This window comes from Macaca mulatta, chromosome 16 (assembly GCF_049350105.2).
Source record: "Macaca mulatta isolate MMU2019108-1 chromosome 16, T2T-MMU8v2.0, whole genome shotgun sequence".
Classification (NCBI taxonomy): Eukaryota; Metazoa; Chordata; class Mammalia; order Primates; family Cercopithecidae; genus Macaca; species Macaca mulatta.
In genome coordinates this window covers 6,691,060-6,716,016 of record NC_133421.1, presented here as the reverse complement: position 1 = coordinate 6,716,016, position 24,957 = coordinate 6,691,060, and the positions used below count along the sequence as shown (strand labels likewise).

The 24,957-nt window shown below is 46.7% G+C and overlaps 2 protein-coding genes and 2 long non-coding RNA genes across 21 annotated transcripts in view; 2 read left to right on the top strand and 2 right to left on the bottom strand.

The window, feature by feature from the left end:
- Positions 1 to 12,459, top strand: part of SCIMP (SLP adaptor and CSK interacting membrane protein) — a 28,711-nt gene extending 16,252 nt beyond the window's left edge. For 3 of the 9 annotated variants that reach the window (XM_015118383.3, XM_077970091.1, XM_077970090.1), the window contains exons 4-5: positions 4,696 to 4,769; positions 8,478 to 10,723. In XM_015118383.3, coding sequence (XP_014973869.1) covers positions 4,696 to 4,769; positions 8,478 to 8,653 — 250 coding nt within the window. In that variant the 3' untranslated portion in view covers positions 8,654 to 10,723. Of the gene's footprint in view, positions 1 to 4,695; positions 4,770 to 8,477; positions 10,724 to 12,067 lie in introns of those variants that run through there. The other 6 variants (XR_013405979.1, XR_013405982.1, XR_013405980.1 and 3 more) reach the window with 5 other exon arrangements.
- The window catches only part of LOC144335255 (uncharacterized), a 99,587-nt gene that overhangs the window by 26,743 nt on the left and 47,887 nt on the right, over positions 1 to 24,957 (bottom strand). For 3 of the 10 annotated variants that reach the window (XR_013405984.1, XM_077970096.1, XM_077970095.1), the window contains one exon: positions 11,368 to 11,547. Coding sequence is in view for 8 of the 10 variants with exons in the window: in XM_077970096.1 (XP_077826222.1) it covers positions 11,535 to 11,547 (13 nt within the window). In the remaining 2 variants the exon portion in view is untranslated. Of the gene's footprint in view, positions 1 to 4,401; positions 4,550 to 5,205; positions 5,366 to 8,302; positions 8,388 to 10,928; positions 11,608 to 24,957 lie in introns of those variants that run through there. The other 7 variants (XM_077970099.1, XM_077970097.1, XM_077970098.1 and 4 more) reach the window with 6 other exon arrangements.
- LOC144335280 (uncharacterized) lies at positions 15,392 to 18,247 on the top strand. Its single transcript, XR_013406011.1, has 3 exons — positions 15,392 to 15,519; positions 15,662 to 17,653; positions 17,874 to 18,247. It is a non-coding gene; the product is annotated as an uncharacterized LOC144335280 (long non-coding RNA).
- On the bottom strand, positions 15,753 to 18,831 carry LOC144335264 (uncharacterized). The gene is made up of 2 exons (XR_013405994.1): positions 17,809 to 18,831; positions 15,753 to 17,677 (listed from the first exon to the last, which is right to left on the bottom strand). It is a non-coding gene; the product is annotated as an uncharacterized LOC144335264 (long non-coding RNA).

The window sequence follows — 24,957 nt, the reverse complement described above, 5'->3', positions numbered from 1 at the left end:
AGCAAATAAGACTCCCCCTGCCTCCATCAATTCTGATCCCCTTCAGGAATAAGACAGGTGACTAAAATACTGCCTTTTAAAAGAATACAACTGGGCCGGGCGCGGTGGCTCAAGCCTGTAATCCCAGCACTTTGGGAGGCCGAGGCGGGTGGATCACGAGGTCAGGAGATCGAGACTATCCTGGCTAACATGGTGAAACCCCGTCTCTACTAAAAATACAAAAAACTAGCCGGGCGTGGTGGCGGGCGCCTGTAGTCCCAACTACTTGGGAGGCTGAGGCGGGAGAATGGCGTGAACCCGGGAGGCGGAGCTTGCAGTGAGCCGCGATCACGCCACTGCACTCCAGCCTGGGAGATACAGCGAGACTCCGTCTCAAAAAAAAAAAAAAAAAAAAAAAAAAGAATACAACTGGGGCCAGGTGTGGCAGCTCACACCTGTAATCCCAGATCTGGGAGGCTGAGGCGGGTGGATCACCTGAGGTCGGGAGTTTGAGACCAGCCTGACCAACATGGTGAAACCCCGTCTCTACCAAAAATACAGAAATTAGCCGGGCATGGTGGCGGGTGCCTGTAATCCCAGCTACTTGGGAGGCTGAGGCAGGAGAATCGCGTGAACCTAGGAGGTGGAGGTTGCAGTGAGCCAAGATTGTGCCACTGCACTCCAGCCTGGGTGGTGAGTGAAACTCAAGTCTCAAAAAAAAAAAAAAAAAAAAAAAAAAAAGGTCGGGCGCAGTGGCTCAAGCCTGTAATCCCAGCACTTTGGGAGGCCAAGATGGGTGGATCACGAGGTCAGGAGATCGAGACCATCCTGGCTAACACAGTGAAACCCCGTCTCTACTAAAAAATACACACAAAAAAAAACCTAGCAGGGCGAGGTGGTGGGCGCCTGTAGTCCCAGCTACTTGGGAGGCTGAGACAGGAGAATGGCATAAATCCGGGAGGCGGAGCTTGCAGTGACAGTGAGCTGAGATCTGGCCACTGCACTTCAGCCTGGGCCACAGAGTGAGACTCCATCTCAAAAAAAAAAAAAAAAAAGCAAAAAAATAAAACTGGTATTGGCAGCCGGGCACGGTGGCTCAAGCCTGTAATCCCAGCACTTTGGGAGGCTGAGACAGGCGGATCACAAGGTCAGGAGATCGAGACCATCCTGGCTAACACGGTGAAACCCCGTCTCTACTAAAAAATACAAAAAACTAGCTGGGCGAGGTGGCGGGCGCCTGTGGTCCCAGCTACTCGGGAGGCTGAGGCAGGAGAATGGCGTAAACCCGGGAGGCGGAGCTTGCAGTGAGCTGAGATCCGGCCACTGCACTCCAGCCTGGGCGACAGAGCCAGACTCAGTCTCAAAAAAAAAAAAAAAAAAAAAAAAAAAAAAACTGGTATTGGCCTGGGGCAGTGGTTCATGCCTATAATCCCAGCACTTTGGGAGGCCCAAGGGGGAGGATGGCTTGAGGCCAGGAGTTTGAGATCAGCCTGGCCAACATAGTGGGACCCCATATCTGAAAAAAATACCGAAATTAGCCAGGTGTGGTGGCATCTGCTTGTAGTCCCAGCTACTTGGGAGGCTGAGGTGGGAGGATTGCTTGAACCCATGAGGTCAGGGCAGCAGTGAGCTGTGATGGTGCCACTGCACTCCAGCCTGGGTGTCAGAGTGTGATCCTGTCTCAAAAAAAAAAAAAAAAAAAAACAGGCCGGGCGCGGTGGCTCAAGTCTGTAATCCCAGCACTTTGGGAGGCCAAGATGGGCAGATCATGAGGTCAGGAGATCAAGACCATCCTGGCTACCACGGTGAAACCCCGTCTCTACTAAAAAATACAAAAAACTAGCCAGGCATGGTGGCGGGCGCCTGTAGTCCCAGTTACTCGGGAGGCTGAGGCAGAATGGAGTGAACCCAGGAGGCGGAGCTTGCAGTGAGCCAAGATCGCGCCACTGCACTCCAGCCTGGGCGACAGAGCGAGACTCCGTCTCATAAAAAAAAAGAAAAAAAAACACAAGCAAACAAAAAAGAATAAAACTGGGATTGCAGAATGTGGCTCTTTTCTGTGAGCTAGTGAGTTTCCTAATTTGGAACTGGGTGACTTTCCCGCCCAGTTCACAGGCAGCTCCAGAGAACCTCAGGTCTCCCCCACCGAGCAGACCCCTTTCTGTGAATGGCAAAGACCAGAGCAGGATTTGTGATTTCTGCAGTCAGGCCAGCTCTGGCGGAGAAAATGAGGGGAGCTAGACTTTTCCCAAATTTAGCAGTCAGATGAGTTGCTTTCTTCCCTTAAGAAGAGCTACAGAGGGGTGGAGAGAGCTGTCAATGGAGCTCTACCCCCATGTCCCATCTGCACTCAACCCAACAACCTAAAAATGTTTCTTCATTCCCAGGGGGACTTTATAGCATACAGGAGTCAAATCAGTGTACCTAGGGGGATGGAGGCCCAAATAAGGAAGCTTTCTTAAGAGTTTCTCTTTTAGTTAAAGCTTTTTACCAAAGTATAATATAAATACAGAAAAAATGGAAATACTAAGTGTACAACCTGATGAATTTCCACGAACTGAACAGACCGAGGTAACTGGCACCCAGATCAAGAAATAATTACCGGCACTTCAGAGGCTTACCTTATACAGCCTTTCAGCTGTTACATCCCAAAGGTAATCACTGTCTGTGACAGTATAAATTAGCTTTTTGGGTTTTTTTGTTTGTTTGCTTGTTTTTGAGATAGAGTCTCACTCTGTTGCCAGGCTGGAGTGCAGTGGTGCGATCTTGGCTCTCTGCAACCTCCGCCTCCCGGGTTCAAGTGATTCTTCTGCCTCAGCCTCCTGAGTAGCTGGGACTATAGGTGCACACCACCATACCTGGCTAATTTTTGTATTTTTAGTAGAGACTGGGTTTCATCATGTTGGCCAGGCTGGTCTCAATCTCCTGACCTCATGATCTGCCCGCCTTGGCCTCCCAAAGTGCTGGGATTACAGGTGTGAGCCACTGCGCCCGGCAGCTTTTTGGTTTTTATGCAATTTATTAATGGCATCATACAGTATATATTATTTGGCGTTTGGCTTTTTTGCTTACATCATTTTTATGAGATTCATTGTGTGTGGTTGTAGATTATTCATTCTTGTTGCTATAAAACATTCCACCGTGGGAGTACACCACTATTTATTTATTTTTTTATGTTGAGACAGGGTCTCACGCTCAACCAGGCTGGAGTACAGTGGTGCAATCATAGCTCACTGTAACCTCAGATTTTGGGCTCAAGTGATCCTCCTGCTTCAGTCTCCTGAGTAGCCGGGACTACAGGTGTATGCCACCATAACCAGCTAATTATTTTGATTCTTTTGTAGAGACAGGGTCTCCCTGTGTTGCTTAGGGTCTCCCTATATTACCCTTAAACTCCTGGGCTCAAGCTGTCCTCCCTCTTTCACCTCCCAAAGTGCTGGTATTACAGATGTTAACCACCTTGCCCAGTCGTTATACTATAATTAATCTATCCATTCTACTGCTGATGGGCATTTGGGTTGTGTGATGGCAAATTTTATGTGTCTCTGCTTCTCTGGACAACCCAGACTAACACAGGTAGTGTCCAATTTGGAGCTGTTATGAATAGTGTTGCTCTGAACATTCTAATGCATGTTTTGGTGAACATATGTGAGCATTTTGATAGGCTGTAGACCCAGTAGTGGAAATGCAGTCTCAAGGTGTGTGTACATTCTGCTTTAGGAGTTCATCTGCTTTTGTTTTTTTGTTTTTGTTTTTTTTTTTTTTTTTTTTTTTTTTTTTTGAGACAGAGTCTCGCTCTGTCGCCCAGGCTGGAGTGCAGTGGCCTGATCTCAGCTCACTGCAAGCTCCGCCTCCCGGGTTCACGCCATTCTCCTGCCTCAGCCTCCCGAGTAGCTGGGACTACAGGCGCCCGCCACCTCGCCCGGCTAGTTTTTTTTTGTAGTTTTAGTAGAGACGGGGTTTCACTGTGTTCACCAGGATGGTCTCGATCTCCTGACCTCGTGATCCACCCGTCTCGGCCTCCCAAAGTGCTGGGATTACAGGCTTGAGCCACCGCGCCCGGCCCATCTGCTTTTGTTTTTTGGGTTTTTTTTGTTTGTTTTGAGACAGAGTCTCGCTCTGTTGCCTAGGCTAGAGTGCAGTAGCATGATCTTGGCTCATTGCAACCTCCGCCTCCCGGGTTCAAGCGATTCCCCTGCCTTAGCCTCCCAAGTAGCTGGGATTACAGGTGAGCATCATCATGTCCGGCTAATTTTTGTATTTTTAGTAGAGATGGGTTTTCACCATGTTGGCCAGGCTGGTCTTGAACTCCTGACCTCAGTTGATCGGCCCACCTCGGCCTTCCAAAGTGCTAGGATTACAGGCGTGAGCCACCATGCCTAGCTCATCTGTTTTGCAAATAGAAATACATCTGGTGCCTACCGCTCCTAAATCAGCTCAGGTGAACCAGGAAGGTATGCTCCATGCTCTGAATTGTAGCACTTTTATTTCCTTCCCCTCAGTTTCAGCCATTTCCTGGGCTAGAGGAAACAGTTTCATTAGGGTGCCAATTACAAATGGGATCCAGGACCTACAAAGGAAAGGAAATGCTTCCGATTTGTAAAGACCAAGATTTGAATGTTCAACCCATTCACTTTCCTTGATGTTTTCTCTTAAATCTGCTGGGAACAGGCATGGCCCAAATCAAACACTGATTCTCTCTTTCTGTCTCTCTAGGAATGTTCTTAATGAGTCGCCAGTTCAATTACCGCCTCTGCCACCAAGGAATTGGCCTTCTCTAGAAGACTTCTGTAAGTATATTTTACTGGTAGCAGTTTCATTTAGGGTAGGATAACAAGTTTATCAAGGTGTCTTTTTTCTTTTTTTTTTTTTTGAGATGGAGTCTCACTCTGTCACCCAGGCTGCAGTGCAATGGCGCGATCTCGGCTCACTAGCTCACTGCAAGCTCCGCCTCCCAGGTTCACACCATTCTCCTGCCTCAGCCTCCCAAGTAGCTGGGACTACAGGCACCTGCCACCACGCCCAGCTAATTTTTTTTTTTTTTTTAGTATTTTTAGTAGAGACGGGGTTTCACTGTGGTCTCAATCTCCTGACCTCGTGGTCCACCCACCTCGGCCTCCCAAAGTGCTGAGATTACAGGCGTGAGCCACGGCGCCTGGCCCCTATCAAGGTGTCTTAGATAGCTCAGGCTGCTGTAACAAAAATACCATAGACTGGGGTGCTTACCCAACAGAAATTTGTTTTCTCGTTGTTCTGAGACTGGAAGCCCGAGATGAGGGTGCTGGCCAATTTCTGTGAGGTTTCTGGTGAGGGCCCTCCTCCTGGCTTGCAGACAGGTGCCTTCTTGCTATGTCCCCACAAATGGCCTTTCCTTGGTGCATTCAAGCTGGGGAAGAGCGTCGGGGAACCAGATTTCTGGTGTTTCTTCTTACAAGGACACTGATCCTGTTGGACCAAGGCCTCATCCCTATGGCCACATATAGCCTCACTGGGGGTTAAGGCTTGAACACATGAATTTTGGGGGGACACAAACATTCAGTCTGTAGCACTAGGATTTATAGATTTAGCATCCTGATTATTTTACTTTTGAGGCAGAGTCTTGCTCTCTCACCCAGGCTGGAGTGCAGTGGCGTGATTTCGGCTCACTGCAATCTCCACCTCCTAGGTTCAAGCTGTTTTCCTGCCTTGGCCTCCTGAGTAACTGGGATTATCAGCGCACAGCACCACACTCAGCTAATTTTTTGTATGTTTAGTAGAGATGGGGTTTCACCATATTGGCCAGGCTGGTCTTGAACTCCTGACCTTAAGTGATCTGACTGCCTCGACCTCCCAAAGTGCTGGGATTACAGGCATGAGCCACCACACCCAACCAGCATCCTGTTTAAAAGAGACAGCCAGAGGCCAGGCACAGTGGCATATGCTTGTAATTCTAACACTTTGGGAGGCCAGGGTAGGCAGTCGACTTGAGCTCAGGAGTCTGAGAGCAGCCTGGGCAACATGGCAAAATCCTATCTTTACAAAAATTAGCCAGTGTGATGGTGCACACCTATAGTCCCAGCTACTTGGAAGGCTGGGGTTGGGGGATTGCTTGAGCCTAGAAGGTCTGTAGTGAGCTATGATAGCAAATCACTGCACACCAGCCTGGATGACAGAGTGAGACCCTGTCTCAAAAAAAAAAAAAGAAAAAGAAAAAGAAAAAAGGGGGCAGAATAAGTACCAACGCCCCCAATATCCTGATATAAATGTGTAAATTCATGTTCAAATTCCAGCTTGGAACATAAACAGAAAGAAACATGGGGTGTCACTAGGCCTCTCACTTCCTATCAGAAAAACTCTGCCTGGTTCCTTTCACTGGAATGTTCTTCCTTAAGCTCTTTGCATAGCTGGATTTTCCTCATCCTTCAGATGTCAGCTCAAAAGTCACCACCTCAAAGAGGCCCTCTCTGACCACTCAACCTAAAGTAGTCCTGCTAATTTCCTTTATGAAACTGACAGTTATCCAAAATTGTGTTATTTACTTGTTGTTCATTTGTGTGTTTTTGATCTTCTCCACTGGAGTATAAACTTCAGGAAAACAGGAACCTTTCTTGTCCACCACTATTCATATTTATCCACTACCTAGAGCAGGGCGTGAGGCTTAGTTGATACTTAAGAAAAATATTTTGATTGGCTAGATAAACAATATTAGCTACCATTTACTGAGCATGCGCTGTGTTTTAGGTCCCACACTAAGCACTTTAAAGGTATTAGCTCATTCAGTCCTCACAACAACTCTACAAGCCAGGTACTTTTTTTTTTGAGACGGAGTCTTGCTCTGTCACTCAGGCTGGAGTGCAGTGGTGTGATCTTGGTTCACTGCAAGCTTCGCCTCCCACATTCACGCCATTCTCCTGCCTCAGCCTCCTGAGTAGTTGGGACTATAGGCGCCCGCCACCACACCCGGCTAATTTTTTTTGTATCTTTAGTAGAGACAGGGTTTCACTGTATTAGCCAGGATGGTCTTGAACTCCTGACCTGGTGATCCGCCCACCTCGGCCTCCCAAAGTGCTGGGATTACAGGCGTGAGCCACCGTGCCTGGCCCAAGTCAGGTACATTTTTATTCCCCTTTGACAGATGAGGATGCTGAGGCACAGATAAGTGGTTTACCTATAGTAACACAGCTAATGACTGCTGGAACCTGAACATGAACTCAGGTCTGTCAAACTGCAGAGTTCTGCAAATAGTGGCATTTCAGGTTTTCTTAGGAAAAGATGAGATTGTGGGAGAGGCAGTTCCTATCCCCATCAAAGATGGAGCTGAGCTGTTTCAAGCTGTTTCATCATCCTTCTATTACTTATGGACCTGTTCTTTTTGTTTTTTTGTTTTTCTTTTCTTTTCTTTTCTTTTTTTTGAGACATAGCCTCATTCTGTTGCCCAGGCTAGAGTGCAGTGATGCTATAATGGCTCACTGCAACCTCTACCACCTGGGTTCAAGCAATTCTCCTGTCTCAGCCTCCTGAGATGCTGGGATTACAGGCACCCACCATCACACCCAGCTAATCTTTGTATTTTTGTAGATTCGGGGTTTCACCATGTTGGCCAGGCTGGTCTTGAACTCCTGACCTCAGGTGATCCGCCCACTTCAGCATCCCAAAGTGCTGGGATTACAGGCGTGAGCCACCACCTCTGGCCTCCTATGGACCTGTTCTGTACTAATTCCACCTTTTGAAAATAATGCCATCCCCTTTCTTCTTAGCAGAGAGATTTGTACATAAGCAATTACGGAGAGTCCTGGAAAACAGTGTAAGTCACTGGAAGGGATGTGCCAAAAAGGAAATATGATTTATTTCACTTCCTTGTGAAAATTAGGATCTGTAACACAACAGCACTCATGACTACTGGGCTCTGGTCTGTTTCTTTTCATCCACCCTTTTTTTTTTTTTTTTTTTTTTTTGAGACAGGGTCTTACTACGTTGTCCAGACTGAAGTGCAGTGGTGTGATCATGGCTCATTGTAGCCTCAACCTCCTGGGCTCAGGAGATCCTCTTGCCTCAGCCTCCCAAGTAGCTGGGACTATAAGCGTGCACCACCACATCCAGCTAATTTTTAAATTTTTCTGTAGAGACGAGGTCTCCCTGTGTTGCCCAAGCTGGTCTGGAACTCTTGGGCTCAAGTGATCCTCCCACCTCAGCCTCCCAGAGTACTGGGATTACAGGTGTGAGCTCCTGCACCTGACCTGGTCTGTTTCTTTTCTAAGCTTTTGCTTCATGGTTTCCATGCAGGGCAGTCTTAGGCAAAGATACAGGAGTCAAGATGTCTGACTAATATTTTCCATTTACTCACTTGGGTGATCCGGAGACTGTGTCAGGTCTGCATCTGAATTTCCTCTGTAAAATGGGGATCTGGCCCACTAGAAGTGGGAAGATCACTGAAACGTGAAAATCACACTGAGCCACTGTGTCAAAAATATAAAAACACATGATAGCTTTGCATCTAAGGATCTTTTTGTGTATTCTAGCCCCACAGGAAACCCCAAGTCAGCCGCCACCTACATACTCATTGGTAAATAAAGTTAAAAATAAGAAGACTGTTTCCATCCCAAGCTACATTGAACCTGAAGATGACTATGATGATGTTGAAATCCCTGCAAATACTGAAAAGCATCATTTTGAAACAGCCATTTCTTCTTTTTGACAAAACTGAAGAGGGTTCACACGACTTATTTTAAAACAATGAAGAATGGTTAACTTCAGTAGGTCTCTGGGCCCTGAAAGCCAGTGGTGATTTTATGAAGCTCTATAAGATAAAGCACTTGCCAAACCTTAGATGAAGGCACCCCGGCAATCAGATGACTGCAGCCAGAGGAGAGACATGGGTGCTCGGCTCTGAGGACTTAGAGGGGTCAGCCTTGCGTTGTTGAGGGAAGTTTCCACGGGAAGGACCATGGGGCTCCATGGCTCCCACCTGTGAGAAACTACTCATTTCTTGGCACTCTTTCCCCCTTCATTCCCTTTGGTTTGCATGGTTCTGAGTGATCTGAAATCTCTGCATTTGGTGTTGCAGACCCTCCCAGGCTCCCATCCCCAGCAAGGCCCTCACCAAGCATGCTGGTCTTTACCCTCTCACCCCACCCACCTCCTGCAATGGGAGGCCGTGGGTGAGTTACAGCTGAGTGCTCTTGTGCCCAGGCTCCCATACCACATCTCGCAAGTTTGCAAGGGCAGGGAGTACCTTTTGTTCTTGTGAACCCTCCCCACCTAGACACCCAGAAAACCCCAGTGCCTTTATATGACATAGGCCAACTTGACCACAGAGATTTGAGTTTTCCCCTAGGTTTTTGCCCTGTGCTTGCAAGTTGTACTGTAACAATGGACAAAGGACAAAAGTTACCTTCTGATTTATACCGAGAAGCATCATTTTGCGATAGGTGTGTTGGGGGTGCTACAGGAAAAACAGATTTCCCTCATGAAAAATCATAGGGAACAGGAAAGAAAAGGGGCATGTACCAATGGCATATTCAAGATGAGAGTTCAAGGGGCTTAACATCCCCTGTCCATCATTTTCTTTCTTTCTTTCTTTTTTTTTTTTTTTTTGAGACCGAATCTTGCTCTGTCGCCCAGGCTGGAGTGCAGTGGCGCGATCTCGCCTCACCGCAACCTCCGTCTCCCGATTTCAACGGATTCTCCTGCCTCAGCCTCCTGAGTAGCTGGGATTACAGGCATGCGCCACCACGCCTAATTTTGTATTTTTAGTAGAAATGGGGTTTCTCCATGTTGGTCAGGCTGGTCTTGAACTCCTGACCTCAGGTGATCCACCCTCCTCGGCCTCTCAAGGAGGTATTAATAGCCAGGTGGAAGCCTTCATAGAGTCTAGAAAGAGAGAACCAGGGAGGAAGGCCAGGTCCCCAGTGTTCCAGTGTTGATTGAGGGAGAAAACTTGAAAATAGGAGGAACGCATTTTCCCATCTCTTGAGGGAAAGCTCCGTCTGAGAGTCACTCTCAGGCCTTTCCAGGTCCACAGAGCTCTCTCTGCAAGCCTGTTCATTTGCCAGATTTCCCAGAGGTTGCTTAGAAACCAGATCTTGTGAGTATAGTGAGAATGAGTCAAGTCCTAGGGCTCTAACAGATCAGCTGGAAGGAACTGATGAGGTCTAGGAGCCTACAAAACTGACTCGGGCCTCGTTGGCCCCATTAGGACACTTGTTTAACAAGACATCAGCCCACGCCCCTGGCATCTCATTGGCTACAGCACATCATACTGGACCTTCTGTCTCCTCCCAGGTGCCCAGGGACAGTGATCTGGAAGGAAGGGGCTTGAGGCTGTGTTCTTTTTTTTTTTTTTTGAGACGCAGTCTCGCTCTGTCGCCCAGGCTGGAGTGCAGTGGCCTGATCTCAGCTCACTGCAAACTCCGCCTCCCGCGTTTACGCCATTCTCCTGCCTCAGCCTCCCTAGTAGCTGGGACTACAGGCGCAGGTTGTAGTAAGCCAAGAATGCGCCATTGCACTCTAGCCTGGGCAACAAGAGTGAAACTCCATCTCAAAAAATAAGAATAAATAAATAAATAAACCCTCCTTATGTTAGGCCAGCAGTTCCCTAACTATGGCCTTACGGGACTCTGGTATAGCCAAAGAGAGGACTCTTCCCAAATTATAGAACAGAAATAAGCCAAAGGACTGGAGTGTTTCAAACACATGCTTGCTTCTTACAAATGTTCTGTAAACCCTCCATGCCTGTGACAAAAGTTAAAAAGAAATACGAGACAAATGTTGACTCTTACTTGGTTTCTGGGACGCCACCCTCTCCTGGTTCTCCTCCTGTCTCCATCTCATTTTGGGGCCACCCACTCTTTCTAAAGCATCTCTTCAATGCTAGTCTTCTTCAGATTCTGTCCCTGTGTCTCTGCCCACCTGCCTCCAACACTCACGAGTGATCTCACCAGTGTCCATGAGCTCAGTGGGCCCCTCCATTCTTTATTTTTATTTTGAGACCAAGTCTCATTCTGTCACCCACGCTGGAGTGTAGTGGCACAATCTCAGCTCACTGCAACCTCCCCCTTCCAGGTTCAAGCGATTTTCCTGCCTCAGCCTCCTGAGTAGCTGGGATTACAGGTGTGTGCCAACACGCCCGCACCTGGCTAATTTTTTGTGTGTTTTTAGTAGAGACGGGGTTTCACAATGCTGGCCAGGTTGGTCTCGAACTCCTGACCTCAGGTCATCCACTCACCTCAGCCTCCCAAAGTGCTGGGATTACAGATGTGAGCCACCGTGCCCGGCTGCCCCCTCTATTCTGACTTCAGCTGAGCTCTTTCTCTCCAGTTCCAGCAGGGCTGCCTCAAAGACATCTGCCTGTGACTGCCCCACAGACCCCCCGTCAAGTTCAGCATACACCAAAAGGAACTGATGACCTACCTCCAGCCCCAAATGTCTTGTGTTCTACTATCTTCTTAGTTGCTGAAGCCAGAAACCAGTATCCTTCTCCCCACACTGCTTTGTTTCCAGAGTTCCCCATGTTACCTGTGCCTCCCACGTGGTTCTCCAATGAGTCCACGTCTCTCCATCACTGTTCTGAGGACGGATCATTGCCAGCACCTGCAAGAGAACATCAAGAGACCCCTAACTGCTCCCCTGCCTCTGGCATCTCACCTACAGTCCACTTTCTACATGGCACCCAGGGACTTGCTAAAGTGAACATCTGACCACTTCGTTCCTTTGCTTAAATATTCTCTTTGCCCATTAACCCCAGAAAAAGACCAAACCCCTTAACATGGCTTACAAGATTTGTCAGGATCTGGTCACTGATTATCTTTTGCCAAACTCTTCTCTCCCTACCCCCTTGCAACCTCCACTCCACTCCAGCCATTTAAAATGACCTTCACAGGCCAGGCACGGCGGCTCACACCTGTAATCCCAGCACTTTGGGAGGCCTAGGCGGGTGAATCATGAGGTCAGGAGTTTGAGACCAGTCTCACCAATTTGGTGAAAACCCGTCTCTACTAAAAATACAAAACTCAATCGGGCATGGTGGCACATGCCTGTAATTCCAGCTACTTGGGAGGCTGAGGCAGGAGAATCACCTGAACCTGGGAGGCAGAGGTTGCAGTGAGCCTAGGTTGCACCACTGCACTGTAGCCTGGGCAAAAGAGCAAGACTCCATCTCAAATAATAATGATAATAATGATAAAATGACCTTCACTATGGTCCCTCTCGCCCCTGTGCACAGCACCATTCCTCTGTATGAAACATTCTTCCCCACCTTTGGATCCTTCCCATTTCATCTCGGCTACCCTTTCCTCATGACCCAACGTGGGTTGGTGCCTCCTGGATGCTCTCCTTTCATAGCATTAGCATGTTATAATTATTGCGTATCTGTCTCTCTCCTCCACTAGACCCAAAGCAACATGAGGGCAGGGGATATGTCCTTCTTTCCTCTATTGTTTTCCCTGTTCCTAGCACAGTACCCAGGCACATTGTAGATGCTCAATAAATATGTTGAATAATCAATTGGGTCGAATGGATGAATCAACGAACTCCTCTGAGCTCTCACAGCTCCCATACTTGGCCCTATGGAACTACTTCTCCCTTTGTTTTATCATTATTCTATATTATAATTATAATTACCTGGTTACTTGCCATTCTCCTTTCTAATCTGGGGGCTCCTTTGGGATGGAAATTGTCTCACTGCTATATTCCCAATATCCAGCACAAAGCCTGTCACATGGTAGGCAATATTTATTGACTGTTGAACATTCATGGAAAATCTATCAATCGGTTTGACAAAAAAAAAAATTTTTTTTTCTCTCGACATGAGTAATTTGTCTGAGACTTTATACTGGGAACGTATAATAAAGCCAAGTTTTCTACTAGGGAAATTGTTACTAGTTTGGATGACAGATTTAAATATATCAAGATTTCATAGGATCTTTTTGTATATTCCAGTACCACAGGAAACCCCGTCACCTATTGAATACATACTCATCAATAAATAAAGTTAGAAATAAGGGCCGGGTGTGATGGTTCATGCTTGGAATCCCAGCACTTTGGGAGGCCGAGGCGGGTGGATCACCTGAGGACAGGAGTTCGAGCTCAGCCTGGTCAACATGGTGAAACTCCGGGTCTACTAATAATACAAAAAATTAGCCGGGCGTGGTGGCGGGCACCTGTAATTCCAGCTACTTGGGAAGATGAGGCAGGAGAATTGCTTGAATCTGGGAGGCGGAGTTGCAGTGAGCTGAGATCATGACATTGCACTCCAGCCTGGGCGACAGAGTGAGACTCCGTTTCCAAAAAAAAAAAAAGAAAAAAGAAAGAAAGAAGAAGATAGTTTCCATCCTAAGCTATATTGAACCTGAAGATGACTATTATGATGTTGAAATACCCACATTGAAAATCGTCATTCTAAAAGAACTCCTGTTCTGCCACCTTAACTGTTTTAAGAACTGATGCTTGGCCAGGCACAGTGGCTCACGCCTGTAATGTCAGCACTTTAGGAGGCCAAGGCAAGTGGATCACTTGAGGTCAGGAGTTGAGGCCTGGCCAACATAGTGAAACCCCATCTCTACTAAAAATACAAAAATTAGCCGGGCATGGTGGCGGGCACCTGTAATCCCAGCTACTCAGGAAGCTGAGGCAGGAGAATCACTTGAAGCTGGGAGGTGGAGGTTGCAGTGAGCCAAAATCGTGCCACTGCACTCCAGCCTGGGCGACAGAGTGAGACTCTGTCTTGAAAACATACCACAAATCAGTGGATTATAATTTTCCTTATAATAATTACTATCTGATCTTTGCAATACAAACAAGATTGTTTTCAGGAAATGCACTGGCATTACCAGCAATAAATTTTATAACTGAAGTGTATTCGTCAGGATGCTTTAGGCTGCAAAGAACAGACTATTGGCAGGGCACAGTGGCTCAAGCCTGTAGTCCCAACACTTTGGGAGGCCGAGATGGGCGGATCACGAGGTCAGGAGATCAAGACCATCCTGGCTAACATGGTGAAACCCCGTCTCTCCTAAAAAAACATATAAAAAAAACTAGCCAGGCGAGGTGGCGGGCGCCTGTAGTCCCAGCTACTGGGGAGGCTGAGGCAGGAGAATGGCATAAACCCGGGAGGCGGAGCTTGCAGTGAGCTGAAATCCGGCCACTGCACTCCAGCCTGGGTGACCGAGCGAGACTCTATCTCAAAAAAAAAAAAAAGAACAGACTATTTAACTAAAGATAACTTACACAACGAGGAGTTTATAATTTCACAAAGCAAGAAGTCTAGAGGTAAACACTCCAGAATTCATCAGCTCCATAACTTAGGAGTGTGGACCTTTGGGAGGCCGAGGCGGGTGGATCACAAGGTCAGGAGATCGAGACCATCCTGGCTAACACGGTGAAACCTCGTTTCTACTAAAAATATAAAAAATTAGCCATGTGTGGTGGTGGGCGCCTGTAGTCCCAGCTACTCGAGAGGATGAGGCAAGAGAATGGTGTGAACCCGGGAGGCAGAGGTTGCAGTGAGCTGAGATCGCGCCACTGCACTCCAGCCTGGGCGACAGAGCCAGACTTTGTCTCAAAAAAAAAAAAAAAAAAAAGGAGTGTGGACTACTTTCAAATTGCTTAGCTTTAGCCTCATGGTGGCAAAATAGCTGCCATCACTCCAAGCATCTGTACATGATGACATTGAAAGTCAGAAAGAAAAGGGACATTACTAACATGTACCCTTTTTTTTTTTTTGAGATAGAGTCTTGTTCTGTTGCCAGGCTGGAGAGCAGTGGCACGATCTCAGCTCACTGCAACCTCTGCCTCCTGGGTTCAAGTGATTCTCCTGCCTAAGCCTCCTGAGTAGCTGGGACTACAGGCGGGTGCCACCACACCCAGCTAATTTTTGTATTTTTAGTAGAGACCGGGTCTCTTGACCTCGTGATCCACCCGCCTCAGCCTCCCAAAGTGCTGGGATTACAGATGTGAGCCACCGCACCTGGCCATATCTCTTTTTATTAGGGAGGGGAGCCTCCGGCAACTTTCTCTAATGTCTCATTGGACTGTAGTGTCCACATACCCAGGGTCTTAGTCCATTTGGTTTACTATAACAAAATTCCTCAGACTGGATAATTTGTTAAAAACAGAAATGTTGCTGAGAGTTCTGGAGGCTGGGGAGTCCAAGATGAAGGCACCAGCAGATTTGGTGTTTAGTGAGGGCTCACTCTCTGCTTCACACCTTCTCACCGTGTCTTCACATGGTAGAAGAGGAAGGCAGCTCTCTGGGGCCTATTTTATTTTATTATTTTTTGAGACAGAGTCTTACTTTGTCACCCAGGCTGGAGTACAGCAGCACAATCATAGCTCACTGCAGCCTCAAACTCCTGGGTTCAGGTGATCCTCTCGCTTCAGCCTCCTGAGTAGCTGGAACTACAGGCACATGCCACCACACCTGGCTTTTTTCTTTCTTCTTTCTTTTTTTTTTTTTTGAGATGGAGTCTCACTCTGTTGTCCAGGCTGGAGTCCACTGGCATGATCTCGGCTCACTGCAAACTCCACCTCCCGAGTTCACGCCATTCTCCTGCCTCAGCCTCCCAAGTAGCTGGGACTACAGGCACCCCCCCCCCCACATCTGGATAATTTTTTTGTATTTTTTTAATAGAGACAGGGGTTTCACCATGTCAGCCAGGACGGTCTCGATCTCCTGACCTTGTGATCCACCCGCTTCGGCCTCCCAAAGTGCTAGGATTACAGGCGTGAGTCACCATGCCCAGCCTATTTTCCTTCCTTCCTTCCTTCCTTTCTTTGCTTTCTTTCCTTCCTTCCCTTCCTTTTCTTCTCTTCCTTCCCTTCCTTCCTTCTTTCTCTTCTCTTCTCTTTTCTTCTCTTCTTTTTTCTTTCTGGTAAAGATGGAGTCTCACTGTGTTGCTCAGGCTGGTCTCAAACTCCTGGACTCAAATGATCCTCTTGTTTCAGCCTCCCTAAATGCTGGGATTACAGGTATGAGCCACTGCACCCGGCCTGAGTCCTCTTTCATAACCGCATTAATCCCATTCATGAGGGCAGGGCCCTCATGATCTAATCCCCCCAAAGGCCCCGCTTCTTAAGACCATCATCTTGGGGGTTAGGTTTCAACATATGAATTCTGGGGGGACACAAACATAGACCATAGCATTCTGCCCCTGACCTCACAAAATCCGTGTCCTTCTCAAATGCAAAATAGATTTGTTCCATCTCAATAGCCCTAAAAGTCTTAACTCATTCCAATATCAGCTTTAGAGTCTAAGTCAACATCTCAACTAAATGTTGACTCATTCCAAGTATGGGCAAAAGTCAAGATATGATTCATCCTGAGGCAAATTGCTCTCCAATTATGAGCCTGTGAAATCAAACTACTTACACAATGTAAGTATGCTTCCAAAATACAATGGTGGGACTGACACAGGATAGAAATTTCCATTCCAAAAGGGAGAAACAGGAAAGAAGAAAGGGGCAATGGGTGCCAAGTAAGTCCGAAACTCAACAGGGCAAACAACATTAAGTCTTAAGGTTTGAGAATAATTTTTGACTTGACGTTCTACCCCCAAGATATTGGGATGGGGGTTTGGCCCTCAAGGCTCGGGGCAGCCCCACCCCCATGGCTTTGCCGGGCACAGCCCACTCTGCAGGCAGCCCCGTCCCCATGGCTGTGCTGGGCATTGCTCTAGTGGGGGCTCTCTGCAGTGGCCCTGCCCCTTTGGCGGTGCTCTGTGGGGAAAAGAAAGAGAGATCAGACTGTTACTGTGTCTATGTAGAAAGAAGTAGACATAAGAGACTCCATTTTGTTCTGTCCTAAGAAAAATTCTTCTGTTTGAAGAGATGCTGTTAATCTGTAACCCTACCCCCAACCCTGTGCTTGCAGGGACATGTGCTGTGTTTACTCAAGGTTTAATGGATTTAGTGCTGTGCAGGATGTGCTTTGTTAAACAAGTGCTTGAAGGCAGTATGCTTGTCAAAAGTCATCACCATTCTCTAATCTCAAGTACTCAGGGACACAAACACTGCAGAAGGCTGCAGGGACCTCTGCCTAGGAAAGCCAGGTATTGTCCAAGGTTTCTCCCCATGTGATCGTCTGAAATATGGCCTCGTGGGAAGGGAAAGACCTGATGTCTCCCAGCCCGACACCTGTAAAGGGTCTGTGCTGAGCAGGATTAGTAAAAGAGGAAGGCCTCTTTGCAGTTGAGATAGAGGAAGGCATCTGTCTCCTGCTCGTCCCTGGGCAATGGAATGTCTCAGTAAAACCCAATTGTATGATCTATTTACTGAGGTAGGAGAAAATCTCCTTAGGTCTGGAGGTGAGACGTGCTAGCGGCAGTGCTGCTCTTTAATGCACAGAAATGTTTGTGGAGATGTTTGTATACATGCACATCAAGGCACAGCACCTTTCCTTAAATTCATTTATGACACAGAGACATTTGTTCACATGTTTTCCTGCTGACCCTCTCCCCACTATTACCCTATTGTCCTGCCACATCCCCCTCTCCGAGATGGTAAAGATAAGGATCAATAAATACTGAGGGAACTCAGAGACCGGTGCCTGTGCAGCATGGCTCGGCTGCTTCGTATGCTGAGCGCCGGTCCCCCGGGCCCACTTTTCTTTCTCTATACTTTGTCTCTGTGTCTCTTTCTTTCTCAAGTCTCTCTTTCTGAATCAGGCACATTCCTCCATATACCTCCCAACTCCCTGAGCCCAGCACAAACACATTCCTCCATATACCTCCCAACTCCCTGAGCCCAGCACAAACACATTCCTCATATATCTCCCAACTCCCTGAGCCCAGCACAAACACATTCCTCCATATACCTCCCAACTCCCTGAGCCCAGCACAAACACATTCCTCCATATACCTCCCAACTCCCTGAGCCCAGCACAAACACATTCCTCCATATATCTCCCAATTCCCTGAGCCCAGCACAAACACATTCCTCATATATCTCCCAACTCCCTGAGCCCAGAACGAACACAACCCACCATATATCTCTCAACTTTCTGAGCCCAGCACAAACACATTCCTCCATATTTCTCTCAAACTTCAGAAAAACACCACCAGGTAAATCTCCGATAAGGACACAGCGGGAACCAATAAAAAATGCTAAATGTATAATGTCAACCAATTGTAATGCTGTAACCAAGAGAACTACCTTGTTCCCCTGTAACTTTACATATCCTGTTTACATCGGGCTATAAAGAGCAAGCACTCGCATTGTTCGAGGCCCTCTTGTATGCTGTGGGATGGAGGGACCAAGTTCGAACTTGCAGTAAAAGATCCTTGCCGCTTGGCTTTGACTCTGGACTCTGGTGGTCTTCTTTGGGGAACAAACGGTCTGGGCATAACATTTCCACCTGATGAGAAATGCCCACAGGTGTGGAAGGGCAGGCCACCCCTTCAGTACTCTGTCTGGGCCTCAAGCTTCCTACAGAAATCCCTTGAAATCTAGGTAGAGGTAGCAATGCCCTCACAGACCGTGCACTTTGCGCAGCTCTGGAGACAAAACTGCTTGGACACTACTATGCTTTATTGTCTGTGCCTCCCAGAGGGATGGGCTTAGCCACAGTTGGGCCTACTTGAGCCATAGCTAGGGCATCCCAGAAGCCCTGCACCAGAATGCAGGGAGCAGAGCCTTGAAATCTCTTTGACTTCAAGGTCCTAGTTTTCTGGGTCTGTGATGGGCAGGGCAGCCTCTGAAGATCTTCAGAATGGTTTCAGGGTCCTTCTTCACTGTGATGCTGAGCATCTGGCTTCCATCTCCCCACACTAACCTCCTTATCAAAAGTTTCCTCGGTCACTTTCTTGGTGTTTTCTTTTCAACAAGCTTTTTCATTCTTTACAACATGGGCAGGTTGGTAAATTTCTAAACATTTAAATTCTGCTGTTTTTTTTTTTTTAAATCATAAATAACATCTTTGGCCAGGGGCGGTGGCTCATGCCTATCATTGCAGCATTTTGGGAGGCTAAGACGGGCGCATTAACTGAGGTCAGAAGTTCGAGACCAGCCTGGCTAACATAGTGAAACCCCATGTCTACTAAAAATACAAAATTAGCCGGGCGTCATGGCACACACCTGTAATCCCAGCTACTCAGGAGGCTGAGGCATGAGAATCACTTGAACCCAGGAAGCGGAGGTTGCAGTGAGCCAAGATCACGCAATTGCACTCCAGCCTGGGCATTTTACTATAGGCATTCAAGAGAAGTTTTTCCACACCCTCAACACTTTACTCAGATATTTTTTTCCACCAAATATCCTATTTCATCACTCAGAATTTCTACCTTCCATAAAACACTAGGACACACAATTCAACCACATTCTTTGTCAGATAATCAGGATCATTTTTCCGCCAGTTTCCAATAACATGTTCTTCATTTCCATCTGAGACCTCATCAGAATGGCCTTTAACATCCATACTTCTACTAGCCTTCTGTTACAACCTCTTAGGTAATCTCTAAGAAAACTGAGGCTTTCTCTGCAGCTCTCCTCTTATTCTGAACCCTCAGGAGAATCACCCTTCACAATCTATTTACAACAATACAGGCTTTTTTGTGTGTGTGAAACAGAGTCTCATTCTGTCACCCAGGCTGAGAGTGTAGTGGCTCCATCTCGGCTCACTGCAACCTCCGCCTCCCAGGTCCAAGCGATTCTCCTGCCTCAGTCTCCTGAGTAGCTGGGATTACAGGCACACACCACCACACCTGGCTAATTGTATTTTAGTAGAGACAGGGTTTCACCATGTTGGCCGGGCTTGTCTTGAGCTCTTGACCTCAAGCGATCCACCTGCCTTGGCCTCCCAAAGTGCTGGGATTACAGGCATGAGCCACGGCGCCTGGCCAGTTTTGACTTTTTAAACAGATTCAAATAAAGTCAGTAATCCAAAAGGCTAAGACCAACAATTCTGGTTTATCTTCCGGTTGAAAGGACCCTCCATACAGAACTCCACATCCAAACCTACTCATGCTGTATCAACAACTTTAGAACCCAGTAACTCCAGGAGTCTGGTTATTATGACAAATGAATACAGTGGACCATCTCTTCTGAGATGACAGTTCCCTCATTTAACCCCACTAATTGCTAGGTATCCCCTAAAGACAGATTAAAAAAAAAACAAACGGCCGGGCGCGGTGACTCACGCCTGTAATTCCAGCACTTTGGGAGGCCAAGGCGGGCGAATCACGAGGTCAGGAGATCGAGACCATCCTGGCTAACATGGTGAAACCCCGTCTCTACTAAAAAAAAAATACAAAAAATTAGCTGGGCGTGGTGGCGGGTGCCTGTAGTACCAGCTACTCAGGAGGCTGAGGCAGGAGAATGGCGTGAACCCGGGAGGTGGAGCTTGCAGTGAGCTGAGATTGCGCCACTGCACTCCAGCCTGGGCGACTGAGCGAGACTCCGTCTCAAAAAACAAAAAAAAACAATTTCTTGCCAGGCGCCATGGCTCACGCCTGTAATCCCAGTACTTTGGGAGGCTGAGGCAGGTGGATCACGAGGTCAGGAGATTGAGACCATCCTGGCCAAGATGATGAAACCCCGTCTCTACTAAAAATACAAAAATTAGCTGGATGTGGTGGCACGCACCTGTAGTCCAAGCTACTAGGGAGGCTGAAGCAGGAGAGTCGCTTGAACCTGGGAGGCGAAGGTTGCAGTGAGCTGAGATTGTGCTACTGCACTCCAGCCTGGTGAAAGAGCGAAACTCCATCTCAAAAACAAACAAACAAAATTTCCATTTGTTTTTGTGATGTATGTTGCATCCTAGTACTATTTCTGCGTGGACATGTCTCCTGAATTGGAGTGTGCTTCTGTTTACAACCTATTCCATCTGCTTTCCCTGAGTGCACATGGATGTACTCTGTCGTGGCTAAGTGGCAGAATGGAATCTCACTTCAATTAACAGTTGGTTGCCAAAAACCTTCCAGCATAAATAGGTAACAGTTGACTGTGGTCGCATGTCATTTTACTAGAGCAGAGTGTACATATAACTACGTGCCAAACTACCGTCAGAAACAGCCAATTAATATTGCTGCACCTTGCCCCTTCAACTGTAAAACTCAACCTCTCATATTGATCAACATATTTCTTTTTTTCTAGCTGAGATTATAGCGCCCACCACCATGTCCAGCTAATTTTTGTATTTTTAGTAGAGATCAGGTTTTGCCATGTTGGTCAGGCTGCTCTCGAACTCCTGACCTCAGGTGATCCACCTGTCTCAGCCTCCCAAAGTGTTAGGATTACAGGCGTGAGCCACTGCACCCGGCCTGATCAACATATTTCATTGCCAAAATTTAACGCCATTAAAGTTTTAGATCAGCTACACTTGAACAAGTAAATATTCTGTGAATAATTTTAATAAGCCCTAAATTGGTTAAAATAAACTCTCATTTACAAAGTGAACTAACAGCTTTTAAGTTGTTTTCACATTAGGTCCCTCTGTATTTATTTATTTTTTTTACAAATTAGGTGTTAGTGGAACATGGTTTTAACAAAAATTGCAGAAGGTAGTATTTAAGAATAATGAAATTCCCCTGTTGTTAAAAAAGGGTTATTTGCATAACTTGTACGCTTTTACTACCCATGAGCCACCAAACAAAAATAAATTTTCCGATACATGTAATGTTGATACTGTACAAAGCTATTCTCAGTGACCAAGAGAAACTTCCTCTGAGAACATTTCAGATAAATATGACCCTGCTTTTCACAGTATTGTTTAGAAAAGATAATGAACATTTCATACACCAACTCACTATTGTATTGTATCACTAGCCTACTTTATTTTTTTTTCTTTTGCTAGCCTACTTTAATAATTTCACAATTGTTTACAATTTGAGATTTGGGAAAAACAACAACAAAAAAATCAAGGATATATACATTTCTTTTTTTTTTTTTTGAGACAGGGTCTTACTCTGTCACCCAGGTTGGAGTGCAGTGGCACAATCTCAGCTAACTGCAACCTCCGCCTCCCACGCTAAAGCCATCCTCCCACCTCAGCTTCCAAGTAACTGGGACCACAGGCATGGACCACCATGCCTAGCTAATTTTTTTTTTTTTTTCTTAGTAAAGGCTTCCAACTAATTTTTAAAAATTTTCTGTAGAGATAGGGTTTTGCCATGTTGCCCAGACTGGTCTCAAATTCCTGGGCTCAAGTGATTTGCCCTCCTTTGCCAGTTTGTTTGGTTTGTTTTTTTTTTTTTGAGACGGAGTCCTACTCTGACGCTCAGGCTAGAGTGCAGTGGCACGATCTCGGCTCACTGCAACCTCTGCCTCCTGGATTCAAGTGATTCTCCTGCCTCAGCCTCCTGAGTGGCTGGGACTACAGGCACGCACCACCTTGCCCAGCTAATTTTTATATTTTTAGTAGAGATGGGGCTTCACCATATTGGTTAGTCTGGTCTTGAACTCCTGACCTCATGATCCACCCACCTCGGCCTCCCAAAGTGCTGGGATTACAGGTGTGAGCCACCACACCCGGCCTGGTATTTTGGGGGTTCTTTTGTTTGTTTTTTGTTTTTTAAGATTAGCTTTTGGCCCAGCGAAGTGGCTCACGCCTGTAATCCCAGCACTTTGAGAGGCTGGATGGCTTGAGGTCAGGAGTTTGAGACCAGCCTGGCCAACATGATGAAACCCTATCTCTAATAAATATACAAAAAAATAGGTGTGGTGGTATGTGCCTATAATCTCAGCTACTCAGGAGGCTGAGACAGGAGAACTGCTTGAACCTGGCAGGTGGAAGTTGCAGTGAGCCAAGATTGCACCACTGCACTCCAGCCTGGGTGACGGAATGAGACTCCTACTAAAACAAAAAACAAAAAAAAAAAGCCAGGCACAGAGGCTCATGCCTATTTGGGAGGCCAAGGCAGGTGGATCACGAAGTGAGGAGTTTGAAACCAGCCTGGCCAACACGGTGAAACCCCATCTGTACTAAAACACAAAAAAATTAGCCGGGCGTGGTGGTTGCGCGCCTGTAATTCCAGCTTCTCAGGAAGTTGAGGCAGGGGAATCACTTGAACCCGGGAGGCGGAGGTTGCAGTGAGCCAAGATCGCGCCACTGCACTCCAGCCTGGCAACAGAGCAAGACACAATCTCAAAATAAATAAATAAAATAAAATAAAATAAAAAATTAGCTTTAGCCACTTTGGAGAGCAATTTGGCAACACCTAGCAAAACTGAAATTGTGGACACCGTAAAACACAGCAACTCCACTTCGAGATAGATACCCTAGAACAGCAGTTCCCAACCTTTTTGGCACTAGGGACGGGTTGAGAGGAAAGCAGGGAATGGTTTTGGTATGAAACTGCTCCACTTTAGATCATCAGCCATTACATTCTCTTAAAAGGCGTGCAACCCAGAGTCCTCATGTGTGCAGTTCACAATAGGGTTCGTGCTCCTATGAGAATCTAATACCGCCCCGATCTAACAGGCTCAGGCAGTTAACGCTCGCTTGCCCTCCACTTACTTCCTGCTGTGCAGCCTGGTTCCTAACAGGCCACAGACTGTACTGGGCCAGGCTCGGGCAATGGGGACCCTTGCCCTAGAAGAGTGGGTCTCAAACCATTCAATACCAGATCTCCATTGCACTTAAAAATGATGGAGAGCCAGGCTCAGTGGCAAGAGCTTGTAGATCCACCACCTACTTGGGAGGTTGAGGTGGGTGGATTGCTTGAGCCCAGGAGTTAGAGGCCAGCCTGGGCAACATAGCAAGACTCAATCTCTACAAAAACTAAAAATAAAAATGTTAGCCAGGCATAGTGGTGAGCACCTGTAGTCCCAGCTACTTGGGAGGCTGAGTCAGGAAGATCACTTGAGCCCAAGAGTTTGAGGCTGCGGTGAGCTATGGTAATGCCACTGCACTCCAGCCTGGGCAACAGAGTGAGACCCTGTCTCAAAAAAATAATAAAATAACTATATTTTCCGAAACAAAAAAATTAGTGAGAAAAGTGTCATTTTTCTCACTGTATGTTACATTTTTTTTTTTTTCAAATCTCATATCTGGCTTAATAGAAAACATCTGGATTCTCATATCTGCTTCTGCTGTCAATTTGTTGCAATATCGTGTCATGTAGCCTCATGGAAAGGTCCACTGAACATTCATGAGAAGAGTGAGCATGAAAACGGCCAAATAACATCTTAATATTATTATGAAAATTGTTTTGGTCTCATGGCCCAGACCACTCTTTGAGAACCACTGCCCTAGAGAAACTCAAGTGCACGTATAAAATGTTCTTTGTAGTATTATTTGTTATAATGAGAAGGTGGAACCAACCTATCTGTCCATCAATAAGGGACCATAAGATCCACAGGGACTACATTGGTGTTGCTTTGCTCACCATTGCATTTCCAGTAACTTAGCACATGTTAGCACCCAATAGGTACTCAGTCAACTTTTGTGGAAGTAGAGAAGGAAGGGAGAGAGGCAGAAAAGAAGAAAGTGAGGTGGTAAAGATACTGTTCTGCAACCTGCTATTTTAATTTAACTCTACTTAATGGACATCTTTTCACAGTTTTAGACTCTTTGTTCACAGGGTAGGAATACACAAAGGCCAAAGGACTCTTGCATAATGGGAAGCTTATTTTTTTTATTGTCTAAAAATAAAGGCATATTTAAGATGTCTCTAGGCCGGGCGCTGTGGCTCACGCCTGTAATCCCAGCACTTTGGGAGGCCGAGGCGGGCGGATCACCTGAGGTCATGAGTTCGAGACTAGCCTGACCAACATGGAGAAACCCCGTCTCTACTAAAAATACAAAAATTAGCCTGGCATGGTGGCGCATACCTATAATCCCAGCTACGTGGGAGGCTAAGGCAGGAGAATAGCTGAACCCAGTAGGTGGAGGTTGTGGTGATCCAAGATCGGGCCATTGCACTCCATCCAGCCTGGGCAACAAGAGCAAGACTTCGTCTCAAAAAAAAAAAAAAAAAAAAAAAAAGTCTGTTTAATACAACCACGGGCTGCAGGTCACTGCCACCTAGTGGTGCATTAAGAAGTTCACACATGAGGCCAGGCGCGACGTGG